Source organism: Aethina tumida, chromosome 7 (assembly GCF_024364675.1).
Source record: "Aethina tumida isolate Nest 87 chromosome 7, icAetTumi1.1, whole genome shotgun sequence".
Classification (NCBI taxonomy): domain Eukaryota; kingdom Metazoa; phylum Arthropoda; class Insecta; order Coleoptera; family Nitidulidae; genus Aethina; species Aethina tumida.
In genome coordinates, this window is record NC_065441.1 from 7,649,516 (window position 1) to 7,665,425 (window position 15,910).

A 15,910-nucleotide genomic window follows, 5' to 3' on the forward strand; every position below is an offset into this window, starting at 1 on the left:
GTCACTCCAGTTTTTGTTAGTTTATACAGTTAAAAAATATTTTAAACTTATTTTACTGATTTCATCCCCTTTATTGAATGTAATGCTGAACACGAAAAATATTTTTTTAGTAACTCTTAATATTTGGACTAGTTGTATTCTACAAAACTATTAATAAATAAAAGCACTTATATTTAAAAAATTAATGTATTTAATCAATTCGAATGTCCAATTAAATTAAAGCGTCACTTTTGATTTTGTTGAAATGTAGCATAATTATTAATTCATTTCTAAACAACAACGTTTGTCCAATCTAAAATTAAAGTAATCCAAGGTAATCACCGACGACAGTATATAATTATCGTGACGGTCATCCAACTAATGTACGTGTTTAACTTGCAATTACCGATAAATCCGACAATTTTTAGGGTGGCTCGACACTCCAACTCTACCCCATACCCCAAGCGAGACAATTCACGTGATCTTGTAGACCAGAATGATCGACTGGTGTGACATGCACAATGGTGTGCCCTTCAGGGGTCGCAGTTGCTTTTATTACGGGCTTGTGTTCGTTCGTTACGGTGCAAACGGTGGCCGCAAGGGAAACTGACCCCCATTCGCACGGGACATTCGGACGGGGCTAATGCACTCGGTGTGTTTTCGTGCTGCAGCTATCGGTCTGGTCCTCTGTACTGCATCGCACTTAAATCGGATTAATTCTGTGTCTATACTTGACGGTTCGAAAATATGCGAATTAATTTAATCGGTACGGTTGTAGTAAATTGAAATTGGGGAATGCGGCTACTGACTTACATAAGGCCCATCTTTTATATTATACGGCCATGGATTAATTCTGTATTATTGTCGGATTTAATTGGGAAATGCTATTGTGCATGGGTCGCGTTAGAATTTATATTATAATAAAGAGAGATTTAATTGCAGTGACTTTTATTAACTGGTTATAGGAGTACTCAATAAAATCTTTAGTAATTAATAAGTCTTAAACTGTTCAGTGTTTTAACTAGTATTAATTGGTTAAAGTTCTAAAGTGTTGTCAGGTTTAGATTGATCACTGTCTACCAAAATAAAACGAGTTTTAATTACCATCTAATTTATTTGAACATGATTTGTTGCAATACAATGATTCGATATTTGCGACTCTAGTATTAAAATCATTATTATTAATTTGAATGTTATAAATTATGCATGTCGTAATTGGTAGTAAATACAGACAGATATTTAAAAGTTGGAGGACAACTTTTACTATATTAAAAGTATAAGAAATAAAACAAGAGATATAAACGATTTGATTATTGATTTATTAATCTATTATTTAAGTTATTTGTTAATTATAAAATATAGTTGAGTGTCTGAGTCGATATATTGTGTCAAAATTATAAGGAAAGGGGTACTTTTTTAGACCCCACTGTATATATTTAATTTCAATATTTTATTCAAAAATATGAAAGATTTGTGAGTAGATTTGTAGATGTCTGTAACAAAGAAAATAATACTATATAATAATTTTCTTAATAATTACTCCCAATAAAGGGGATGAAATCAGTAAAATATGTTTGAATATATTTTTTAATTGTATAAACTAACAAAAACTGGAGTGGCAATGTAAATTATCTTCAAATTATTAATATATAATTTTCTTACACTTAAAGCCACAACAAAGGAGCTTATTATTTAAACAATAACTGAATTTGTCTACTTCTAGCATTATATTCAATAAAGGGGATGAAATCAGTAAAATATGTTTGAATATATTTTTTAATTGTATAATTTTCTTAATGATACTTAACTCCACCACAAAGGGGACATTGGGGGTGGACACACCAAACAAATTAAATCATTCAAATAGATTTGGGTAAAATAAGAATAAGTATATTAGACACATACACATGAAGATAATAAAAAAAATAGATAAATTAAATTAAAATCATCTTAATTCTTAATTATGAATAGGAATTGTGCCCTTCTGATAACTATTATATGATCAAACAATTCAGAAGTGAATGAAGTGGTAAAATTGTCTTCTGTTGTGCAAATGTTGTCCTGTAATATCTATTTTTTGTAAAAATATAGAATTTTTAATAATAGAAAATAAAAATACTTTTTAAATTTGACTATATGATATTGAGCAATCGGGCACATGTCAATTTTATAGCAAAACTTAATTAGATTGGCAACATTTCACATGGTTTTTATTAGAGGTCGATATCTTGTATCAAAATTATCAGGGGAGGGGTACCTTTTAAGACTCCACTGTATATATTTAATTTAAATATTTTATTCATAAAATATATTGGAGGGTAGATTAGTATATATCTGCAAAAAGGAAAATAATACTAAATAATAATTTTCTTGATGATTACTCTCAATAAAGGGGATGAAAATAGTAAAATATTTTTAGTATGTATTTTTAATTGTTTAAACTAAAAAATTGAAGTGGTAATGTAAATTATTTTTAATACATAATTTTCTTAATGACACTTAAAACCACAACAAAAGGGACTACGGGGGTGGACACACCAAAACAAATTAAGAAGATCCAAACAGATTCGATTAAAATAAGAATAAACCTATCGGGCACATCCCGGCAAAACTGAATCATCGGCGTTGAGACGGAGAGAAGCAGTGCCAAAGGGAGAACGTTGGGGTGAGATGGGGCGAAGGCACGCGAACGCCCTCTAGCATCTAATCGGAACCACATCAAATTACCAATTAGTATTGACGAACAGATCGGACCGTAATGAGCCATTGATCCTCATTATGCTCGATAATGGCCACATTTATATCAACTATCTTGACTTACTAATGATGTTATAATTATACGGCGACCGGCATCGCACAAATGCAATGGGATTTACGAATTATAATTTTGATGGTGGCCGGTTTCGAATTGATGGACTTCTTTGATTTGCGGTTCGGTGCATCATATATGCATGTCCGATTGGTTTAATCAACCCCCTATTATCTCTGTCTTAATTATACGCTGGTGGTCAAATAAAAAGGATACTATAAACAACTGAATATTTTGCTAAACTGTTGGTAATGCCACATATTTATTGCTTTAATTAAATTATGTGTTATTTGTACATTTCTAATTTAAAATTTTATAATATATACATAAAATATTATTTTTATATTTTAATTATAAAGATTTAGTTTCATAATTTCTTTTTTTTTAGTATTATTGATTTTGGAAAACTATAATTAATTAACTTTATTAATATATTAGTGCCAGTATGTATGTCAAATTATTTGAATTTCATTTAAATGGTTGTTAATAAAAATACCACTGATTAATTTATACACAAGTATTGTAATCATAACTTGAAAATATTTGTTATACATTTCCAAATTATCCAATTAAAAGTTTATTTTGTCTGTAATAAATGTAGAATTTTGTAATTTATAAATATGACTACGAGAATTTTGTTGTATTTTTAAATTATTTTATTTTAATAACTAAAGCATTTGTCTTAATAAAACTGCGTCCAAATTATTTACCAATCAATTTTTATCATTTATATCTTTCACATCATAATCCTTTAACATTCCCAAATTAATTTATTAAAACTTTCAATTAAAATTATAAGAAATGTATTTAAATAAATAAATAAAAGTTAAGTATTTAAACGATGAATTTGTAATTAAGGAAAATCAAGATGATCGTATCATGGCACAAAAGCAAACACAAAGAAATAAAACAAAAGTTACAGCGACGCGTCGTTCCTAAATTCAGTAGTTTTCAGGAAGCATCTACTCATGGACTGGGATGAGGGTGTAATGTTGGGCGATAATGTCGTGTGAAAATGCTCGCTTAACTGTATTAATTTGGGTAGTGTAGAAGGGAAGTGCGATAGTGTGTCGGTTATAAAATTACCCTTTTCCTGATTTGCGACCTGGCTGGAACCAAATGAAATTCCAAATTAAGTAAGGCTCCGGGGCCCGTAATTAAGCCCCAAGATAGCTTATTGTAGCTGCACTTCGTAGCCGTATTCGTGGCTAGTGCCCCGTCTGCACACTTTGGATATATGTGACAAAATGCCTCGCATTCCCGCCATTATTATTATTCTTGTTGTAATTATGTTGCATTGTGTTCGAACAACTTGTGCATAGCTTTCCGGTTTACGTTCCGCTTAATAAATAATATGCATTCTATTTATTTCGTCTTTGGTAGCGTAAGAAATTATACATATTACATAGGTCATCAATTTTATCTAAATGTATTTTCTTATTTCTGTTTCCCTCTATTACAACTGAAAATTATAATAAATATTAAAATAAATTGTTATTGAAATTTCATTTTATTTGTATATTTAACTTATTTTGCACCACGTTTTAATTTCAATTGATAATATAAAGATTATATTTTAATTTGATTCATTATAAATGATAATAATGTTTAACTTTATTGAAACAATTTTAAGTAAAGTACCTTAATTTTATCTGAGCAAAAACAATTTTTTATCATAATTTTGTATTTGTACAATTTTTATTGTTCTAATCTAAACTATGACAGAAAAAAATCTTCAGAATAACATAAATCATTTTTAAAATAAAATGTTTTTAAAATTATATTAAAATTAGTTAAAACGATTGATTTAAATTAATTTTTTTTTAATCAAATTATTAGTTATTTCTTTTGCTTTATCTATGCCAAGACAATAAAAAGAAAAAAAAATCCTTTTGATAAAATAGCTTTAAAAAGAATTTATTTATTTTCAACCTACATAATTTTAATCTAAATCAAGTCAACATAAAAATCTAATTTATTAAGACAATATTAAAAACTATCTATATATATTTTTTCAATTTACATAAATTTTAACTATTGAATCATTCATTTTTGTCTTTCATCCAATTATGAATTACTATAATTATTAATTATTTAGCTCCTTTAGAGTCCCTATCTGAAATTGATATACAAAGAAACTTTTTAAAAATATTATAATGAGACAACTTTAGAATTGTTTTGTTCAAATTTTCCAATTATTAAATATTATTAATGATTTTTAAATAGTTGAAATTTTAAAAAATATATCTCCAAATTTTATCTTTGTCTCTGTCACGAGTTAGAAGTTTTAATGCAAATTAAAGATTTTCACAAAATATTAATTTACATTACATTAATAAGTTTTTCTTTATTTTTTATTAAAACTATTAAAATTTGTTCGTTTATAACAAAAATTTAAATAAAACTAATTATTAAGTTTTACTAATTTTTTGTAATTGTAATTTCATGTTTGACTCAAAATAAATATTCTCAAAATACATTATGTAAGAGTACTTAGCTTTACAAGAAAATACATATAAAACTTTTTTTTTGGTGTTTTAATAGATTTTTCTTCAAATAAGTAATAAAAATATTAAAGTTTTGGCTGGTTTTTTATTGTAATTTTAAACTAAGTCAAATCAACAAAATCATATTCTTTAAATTAATTTACACAAAAATGAATTTATATGCATTATTTATTGTAGTTTCTATCCAACTAAGATTTGTTTAGTTTTAATAATTTTATGTTTGACCCATATTCATTATTTTTATCCAACTTTTCCAATTTTCTTTAATAAATTAAGTAAGACTGCTTCTGCTTTACCAATTTGAAGAAATTTTTTTTAAATTTTTTTAAGAAGTAATAAAAATATTAAAATTTCTTTTAGTTTTATTTAAATTAATAATAAAAATATTACTTTCTTCTTCAATTTGCATCAAAATTATTAAAAAATTCATTGATTTTATATCGATTATTTATCGCTGTTTTTATCCAACTTTGAAGTACGTATTTGTTTAGTTTTATTAATTTTTAAATTGAAAAATACAATAAAAATTGTATAATATAATCACAATTATTTTGTATCTAATTTTTATATACATTTTCTTTAATAAATTTGGTAAGACTATTTGTTCAGCTTTGCCAGTAAAAAGAAAAACTTTCTTTCAATCTTTTAAAAGAATTACAGAAATATTAAAATGTCTGTTGTTTTGTTTTTAAATTAATATTCAAAATAATTAAAAAATATTATTAATTTGGACTTTTTTACCATTAATTGTTGTTTTTTCTCCAGGTAAGATTATTTGGTAAGCCTTACCAAGGCAATAGAAAGAAAAGTTTTCTTTAGTCTTTTAAAAGATAAGTAACAAATATTTTAAAATTTCCCTTGTTTTTTTTAATTGTGACCAAGTCAACAAATATGGACATATTTTTATTCTTCAATTGGCATAAAATGATTAAAAACATAATTAATTTTATATTTTGAATTAAAATAAATCCAAGTCGATGTAAAGAAAAAGTTACAAATATTACAATTTCTCCAGTGTTCAAATTAGTAAAAAATGTTGATATTTTTTAAATTGTTTTTTAATAGTATTTTCTTTATTTTATAATTTAAAACAATAATAAATAATTTAATTTTTAAACAATTTAAACAGAAACTTAAATTTCTTAAAAAAAGATAAATTAAATAACTTTTTTGGTTAATTTTATCAATTTTTTCATAAATGTGTCTAACATGTGATTTAAAAAAATAATAGTCGTTTCGTCAATTATACTAGTCCAAAATTAACATAAAACATTTTTTGTAAATTCCTCAAATTATGTTAAAATAATACCTTTTAAATTCTTATCAAAATTGTATAAAATGGTTGATTCTTTACTTAATTTCATTTTAATTTTTCTATAAATATTAATGATTTAACAAAAAGAAGACATATATGGAAATTGGTAATGACATAAATTACAAAAATTCGAAAATTACACATTTTTGTAATTTGTACCCCTTTCCTCCTACAAAAAGACCTTCAAATGGTAATTGTACGTTGCTCGATTGGTATTTAAACAACAAAATCAGTTTTTGTCTTCAGCATTTTTTTTTTCAGCTCCCATTCGATCGCTGAAAGAGAAAGGAAGCACCACACCTTGCGCAAAACAGAAACCTCGATCTGAGAATTGGAATTACACCTTCGGTCGGACAGAACCAGGCGAACGTTGAATGAAAAAAAAAAAAAAAACCCATAATGATAAGGTAGTTAGGTGACTGTGCACAAATCCGCCGCAATTACAACAAATTTTGTACGCGGCAGAGCGCACCAACCGACATGTGCGACCGCGTTAAAATAAACAGGAAACGTTAAGTGGATAATTAATTTGTTGGCATTATCTTAAACTCGCATCGGCATGTAATTATCGTTTGTGCGCTGGCTCGGCGTTGTGTAATTTTTCATATTTCGTGAATTCGAAATGGAGTTTCTCGTTTTGTGTGCATCTAGTTCTCAGATCTGGGCACAATTGAATTGCTGTGAGGCCTACTTTACATGATCACCTGTTAAACGGTTTCGGTTCGAGATTCACTTGTCAGGATGGGGGATTCGCTATTTTTCGAGAAATTGGTGTTGAACTGATTTGAATAGAATTAACTGTCCCATTGTGGGGCATATCTCGTCTATTGTTCACGTGCAGTATTATTATATCTTCGTTGACGTGCATGTTAATTAAATAATTTCTCTCTTACTACTTAGTAAGTAGGTGCTAGAAAAATTTTACATTTAAATTAAAATCTTAATAAAATCCTCAAAAAAGTATTAATTTTATTTCAAAAAATATTCTGTAGTGGTCATTATTATCGTTTTTAAGATATTAAATATTTTAGCCATAATTCTTCTATTTAATGTAAACTTTTACTATTGTTGTTTTATACAGATTTTTAAAAACAACCTTCTTATTCTATAAAATGTTACATATATGTTTCTGAATTCAGCTGAACATAAATATAGCAACTTAAATTTTGAAAGCAATTTTTGATAATTACATTTGTGTTATTTAATTTGACATTAATAGTTTGTAAAATATCCTCTTTGTATTAAAATTTTTTAAAGAATAAAACTAGATTGATCAGTTGCAGAAAAAACATTGGATATTACAGGTACTGGCATCCAATTCAAGTACTACAGTTTATATTTTCAATAAATTTTAATCAGTTGCTATAATTATGGACAGTACTGTAACTTTATTTTTTATAAAATTAAGTAAATAAAATAAATTCAATAAATAAATAAAATTAATAAGTTAAATATAAAATTAATATTTATATTTAATCCCAAAATCTGTAAAATTCAATGAAGAACTTATTTTTTCATAACAAATGTTCTAGTTTTAGTTTTATATTAATTAAAATATTAAAAATATATTTAAAATTGTATAAAAACAATGTTGCTGAAAATTATTTTAAATTTACCATTATATATTTAAATAATTTCCCTTTGAATAGTGCTTTTGTTAATATGTTAAGTTAAGAAAAAATTTTATAAAATGTAAATACACAATATAATTTAATCAATTTAATTAACCAAAAGACATAGTTTAGGATATAAAATTCAATGAAGAACTTATATTTTCATAACAAATGTCCTTGTTTTAGTTTTATATTAATTAAAATAATAAAAATATATTTAAAATTGTATAAAATTCAATGAATGAACTTAATTTTTCATAAAAAATGTAGTAGACCCAACAGAGTGAAACAATTTTCATGACATCTTTATATATTTATTACTCATCAAAATTTAGTCACAAACAAAAATATTTCAAGTGTGTTTCCACCTTAAATGGGCAACACGGTTTATTATAATGTATTTAATTTAATAATTTTAATATATTATTGTCGAAGATATTTTTTTTTTTTGTATTATTACATTCATTTTAATAATTAATTTTAAAATAAGTTTTATATTAATTAAAATAACAAAAATATATGAAAAACTGTATAACAAAACAATGATGTTGAAAATTTATTTTTAAGTTATAATTATGTATTACAAATATAATATATAAATTATTTCACTTTGGGAGTGATTTGATTAATCTGTAAATTAAGAATAAATTTTATAAAATGTACATATACAAATTAATTTAGTTTTAAAATGTAATAATGACTATCTATAATGTGAAATAGAGTAATTGTTTTAATAAATTTTATATTATAATTTTCTCATTTTTATTATAAAGTATTAATGAGAAAATAAAAATTGTAAAATTCCTCTCTTATAATCGGACAATTTTAAACAAATTTCAAATTTATCACCGTCATGAATACGGAATCGCACTTGATAAAAATGTCCGAGGGCAAAAGGAGATAATTCCGACAACGCGATTATGCATTATTTTAACCACTTACTCAAATTCACGTCCTAAATAAAAATGTATCGTAATGATCCACTTTTTAATAAATTACTGCATGAAATTCTTATTCTCGTTTACCTCAATCATGTAATTTACCATTACATATTCACAGAGTGTCATTATTAAAGCTGATTTTGGGTTATTTATACGTGGGACGATTGTCTGGCATTATTTATTTATGTAGTCGGACTGTCCTACATCCTGAAACACCATGGTGCATGCTCAAGGTTTTTTATTTACACTTTCCAAGTTGATGAGTTGATTATAATTGGATAATTGTCGATTATCACACGTTATTTTTGTGATGTTTATAGTGCCAAACAAACATAAACACGTTTGGACCATTGTTAGATTCTGTCCTTTGGTGATGCTATTTTATGTGTTTACAAAACCCCAATTTAGTAATTATCTTGTCAAAGACGTATTTTATATAATTAAGATGGTAATTAGTTATATAAATGTAAAAAAAATGAGTTATATAATTTATGCTTTACAATTAATGTTTTTGAAGAGTCAATATTTTTTAATGTCATCGAATATCAAAGTTTTGTTGATAAAAATATAAGAAAAAGTATAGAAATATTTTTAAATAAAATCAATTGGTGGAAAATAGTACAAAATATGATTTAAAAGTACTTATTACTAAGCTAATTATAAAAATATTGGAAAACCTAAGAATATTATATAAATCTATGTCGTTAAAATTCGTCTCACTTTTCAGTTATACACAGACTATTTTGAATAATATATAATAATTATATGAATGTAATAGTTTGTGTTCAACAATAATATTAATATCTACATATTATTATTTTAATAATAATCATCATGTATCTATAAATGCCTATTTGTTTCCTTTATTTATTTATTAAAACATAGAACATTAGAGTAAAATTAATTCAGTTTCAAATATCATAATCATACATCTACTCATAATATATTTTATAAAAACAATTTTATCCAAATTCTAAGAAACCAATGATTGTAACTATAGATAATTGAAATATTGTGAATGAATAATAAAAAATCTTGAGGTTCAAAAGTATAAATGAAAGTTCTACACACGTCAAAAGTACTGTAGTATTATTTTATTTATTCTTGTCAGGATCGAGGAAAATATTAAAATATATAATTTTGTTTAAATTTAAAAATAATAAAACATATTACATAAACTCAGTTTTTATTTAAAGACTTATTTTATACTTTTTATGTACTTTTTAGTTTATTTGGCAAATAAATTAATTATTTAATGCCTCAAATCAATTAAATATATTATGAAATAGAACATTTTTATGAATTTAATAATTCAACTAACTAAAAATAAACTAAACTAACTAAAAATAATGCAGACAGTTGATAATAATAAATATTAGTAAATATTTTAGATATTTTAATTTCAAATAAAAATATAGAAAATTTAAAACATAAATAGAGAATTTTTACAATTGTAAAAATTAATTGAATTTTTTCTTAATTTTTGAATTACATTCTGATTGTTAATCGAAAATATAAAATGTATAGATTAATGCTGACTTAATTTTCAGAGATATATTTTAAATATAATTATATTTTAAATAAAATTATTATTTATTATATTGTATTTTTGAATTTTAATCAATTAATATATTTCAGTAATAATAATAATTATTTTTTAATTATTTCTACATGAAAACAGTCACAACTTACATTTAATAATTAATAATTACTAAATATTGTAGGTATTATATTTTCAAATAAAAATACAGAAAGTTTAAAATATAATAAATAGAGAATTTTACAATGGTAAAAATCAATTGAACTTAATTGTTAATTTTTGTATTACAATAATATATTTTAACTTTTAAATGTGCAGAGTAATGCTGATTTAAGTTTCAGAGATATATGTTAAATATCATTATTTCATTAAAATATTATTATCTTTTTTGAATTTTAATCAGTTAATATATTCTGCTAATAAAAGTAATAATTTTTTAATAATTTTTATATGTCAACTGTTATTACTTAGATTTAATAATTAATAATTACTAAATATTTTAGGTATTTTATTTTCAAATAGAAATAGAGAATTTTTACAATTGTAAAAATCAATTGAATTTGATTTTTTCTTAATTTTTGAATTATAGCAATACATTTAGACTTTTAAACGAAAATATTGTAAATGTGCAGACTAATGCTGACTTAGATTTCATAGATATTATATTTTAAATATAAAAATTATTTCATTGATATATTGTCTTTTTTTTTAATTTTAGTGGGTTAATATATTCCGGCAATAAGTTCTGTATGAAGACTCACACTTAATACTTAAGAATTACTAGATTTTTAAGCATTTTTTTTTTAAAGAAAAATACAGAAAATTTTAAGTACCATAAATATAGAATTTTTACATTTTTAAAAATTGGCATGTTATTTTACACGAAATTTCCAAAAAATGTCTGCAATAGATTTTAGAATAAACATAACATTGACCAACCTGCTCCGGCGGACTGGGGTCCGGCGAGTCCGAGGACGGCGGCGGCGGCCGGCGAATGTGCCCCGTTCGCGTTCATGGAGGCTGCCGCCGCGATGTTGTGCGGCAAAAAGGCCGCCGCCACCGCCGCCTGGGCGTTGAAATAGGCCATGCGGCTGGCCGCCATCGTCATGTGGTGGTGATTGAAGCCGTGCTCCGACGGGAAACATGTCGGCGCCTGCAGATGCCTCTGCGGATAGACATTCGGCGTGATGGCGGAGACGGCGGCGGCCGGCGAGCGGTGGTGCGAGTCGCCGAGCCCCAGGAGTTCCTGGATGGCGAACGGCGACCGCTGCGGCATCGTCTGCGACGGCTTGTTCAGGATGCTGGGCGCCGTCACGTGGATCGTGTTCTCTAAACTCTCATTGTTCATCTTTGCACCGGGTACTGTGGGGGTTGCGGTTCGTGTGCGGTCGCTGTTTTATCCGACGGTAAACGGCATCACCAAACGTAACAGCAACATACAAAGTGGCACGCAAAATTCACGTCAACTGCACTGGTTTAACGTTGTCCGGTGGTCCGGTGGTCACGAGGGGGTTGTAAGTCAGACGCGCCCGCTTTCAGTTTACCATTAATTGCATAACAGTCATTCAAGGCGCGATTCGTAATAAGGCCTAGTTAGCATAGACCGGTCGTGAGCAAAAGTGCGAGAATACTGACGATTTCAATTTGAAAAACGGGCTTTGCGGGCTGTGTGTCCAAGATACTCCCTAATATTCCACTGAAAAGGACCCTTAACTGTGGGCGGGAACGCCGTTCCACCAATAAAGCTTCTGAAAAGCACGTTATCATTGGTATGTACCCGACAAGCGACTATCGACGCTCTCGCACGATTGTCGAAAGCTCACAATCCGACGGTGGTTCACCAGAAAGGCGGAGTTTCACCGAGCATTGTCTGTTATGGATCGGCTCTATTACCCGACTGTTTTCGGACTATATTTGTTCGGATTTTCGATACAATTACTGTCAAACATTTAACATGCTTAATTAGTAAAGATGCGTTCGATTAACATAATTGGATTCGATTAATTGCCTCCCGCGCTTTACGTAGTGACAGAAAATCATGTTTTAATTATTCAATTTCGTGCCGGGATAATGATTAATTATTTTCATGAATTTATTATTAATTTGTTAGTTGGGAAATTAACGGTATCTGTAAGTGTGTTGGATGACTAATTTAATGAGACTGCTTAAAAAACACACCACATTATTAATATCTCCCAAATTTCTATCCGATTTAAATATTTATTAGACTAAATTTCTCCTAATTAATATTTTTTCTTTACAAATGTTGATTCTGTGAAAATATTTCATTCATTTATTTATTTATTATAATAAATTTGATCATTAAAATGCTGATGGTAATTTTATGATGTTAGTTTAATATTACTGAAATAATTATATATATAGAAACTTTGAAAATTAATTTAATAATTTTACATTTATTTATATGTATAAGCAAAGACAGTTTATTTAACTTTATAAAACAACATAAGTTAAAATAAACACTTCGTTAAAATTGTTTAATCTTATATAAAACTTTATTTATTATATTTAACTCTACTGAAAATAAATAGAGTAATTTTTAAATATTTATAATGTTTAATTATTTCACTTACGACACAAATATTTGTTGTTTAAAAATATATAATTTTTTATTTAAATTCATAAGAAATTTAAAATTAAATCTTAATTTTATATTTATTTATATTAATAAATAAAATGTTATAAAATAACACGTGTAACTGTGACATAAGTTAAAATTAAATAATGAGTAAAACACTTCCTTAATAGTATTTAACATTTTAGGATTATAACTTAACAATTAACATTAAACTATTTTTATTTTAATTTACAATAAAACTATTAATTAAGTTAATTTGAATAGAGTGAATTTGGTATTTAACAACATATTATTAATTCAATTATAAAAATTTTAGTTTAGTTTATTTCTTCATAATTGTAGAAATAATACTATTTAATACTTTTTTATGTTAATTTAAATAAAGTGAATTTGGTACTTAACAATATATTAATAATTCAATTATAAAAATTTTAGTTTAGTTTATTTCTTCATAATTGTGAAAATAATACTATATAATATTTTTTAAGTTAATTTAAATAAAGTGAATTTGGTATTTAACAATATATTAATAATTCAATTATAAAAATTTTAGTTTAGTTTATTTCTTCATAATTGTGAAAATGATACTATTTAATATTTTTAAAATTCATTTTATTTTAATCTCCTTCAATTTTCACCTAAAAATATTATTATTCTTTTATTATTATGTATTATTTTAATATACATATATAAAAAGTGAAATTTAATATAATTTAGTTTATTTATGTAACATTTAATTAATTATTTTTAATATTTTAATTGTTTATTTTATTTTATGTATATATTTTTTATAAATGTTTGATCTTTTTGTTATAATAATTAAATAATAAACAATATATTCTTTTTAAAATTGAAATATTTTAATAACAATATTGTTCAAATACATTCATCCAGTTAGTAAATACTTTCAACTGTTCTATGCTGTAAATATTATTACATAATAATTTGTTCTTTTATTTCAAATTATTTATCATTATTAATGATGTATTTTATGAATTTATTTTTATTTTATGATGCATAGAATTTATTACTTATTCATATAATGAATACATATTAAATAAATATTTATTTTTATTAAGCAGCCACTATTAGAACATCAAAGAATAATGTCATAATTATGACTATATAATTACATATTTTTAAAATACTAAAATATATCTATTAAATAATAATTAATTAATAATTATTAATTAGTAAGTTAAATTAAACCAATATTGAATAAATTCCTAGAATCCTCAAATTGATTTAAATTTAAATGTATGTATTTTTAAATTAACAGAAAATATATGTTTGTTGATTAATAGTATTCAACATTTTATAATTAATTTTATTTATTTATTATACCTCTTATTATTTTTTAGATTATTTTTTCATAATTTTGAAAAGAATGTTTCATTTTTCTTTGTAGTTCATAACGAAAAAAGATAAAAACTTTATTATACTTTCATTATTAGGCATTTATTATAATTTAGTTTATTTATGTAACGATTAATGAATTATTCTTATATTTTAATGATTTACTGACGTTATAAATTAATTTATGTGTTTTTTTTTATTTTATGTATACATATTTTTACAAATATTTGATCTTTTTATAAAGTATGTAAATAATTAAATAATAAACATTTGAATACACTATATTAAACATTTTTTATTAATAACAATCCATTATTTAAATAAATTCTGTTACCCTTACATAGTATTTTTTTCTTTCATGTAATTATTATTTAATTTTGTATTGTATAAATTTATTTTTATATTCATATAATAAATAAATATTAAATTATTATAATTTTAGTGTTTCAAAGAATAATGCCATAATTATAATTAATATAATTACATATTTTGAAGTACAATTACAAATTTATTAAATACGAATTATCATATTAATAGAAATAATAAAAACACTACTACATATAACATTTATATAAATATTTTCTCGATAAAGAAGTCAAATTGATTTAAAATTAAATGAATAAATATATTTTTAAATTAACAGAAAATATACATGTGTGCTGGATGCTGAATCACTCAACTAATAGGATGCTGTAAAAAAAACTCACGAAGATAATTTGATAAATCGTTGTCCAATATAGATTTCCGTGGCATATTGATTGTCCTCTTCCTGTTGATGGTTTTCAATTGGACGAAATAATTGCGTACAAGTTCACACAATTTTATTCGGGGCACAAAGTCTTAATATGGAATGGTTATTTTAATTTGGCTATAACAATTTATTTTTATTAAATGGGTATGTTATTTTAATTTAGGTTTTATATGGATATATAGATATGTATATAAAATTTGGTGTCAAAAATATATTTTATCTAATTTTTTCAGTATTTAAAAAATTCTTTCTTTGATATTTATTTAATAGTATCAATCTAATTTGTTGTCTACAATTTTTTTTTATTTTTCACTATATTATATATTTTTTAATAAATTTTTTTTCTCAATTGTTACGAATTAGTGCACGAAAATAAAATAATAAAACACATATTATTAATATCTTTATTTATTATTGTTTAATATTAATATTTTAGAAGGATTTTAAAGTAACTCTAAATACATTTTCCATTAATATTGAATTTAATTAATTCCACCCTT

General features: G+C 24.6%; 1 protein-coding gene across 1 annotated transcript in view; it reads right to left on the minus strand.

Moving 5' to 3' along the window:
• LOC109595244 (visual system homeobox 2) overlaps positions 1 to 12,186 on the minus strand; it is a 90,375-nt gene extending 78,189 nt beyond the window's left edge. Inside the window, exon 1 of the mRNA XM_049969496.1 lies at positions 11,644 to 12,186. Within this exon, the coding sequence (XP_049825453.1) occupies positions 11,644 to 12,052 (409 nt within the window). The 5' untranslated portion in view covers positions 12,053 to 12,186. The remainder of the gene's footprint in view (positions 1 to 11,643) is intronic.
• Positions 12,187 to 15,910: the final 3,724 nt, after the last annotated feature.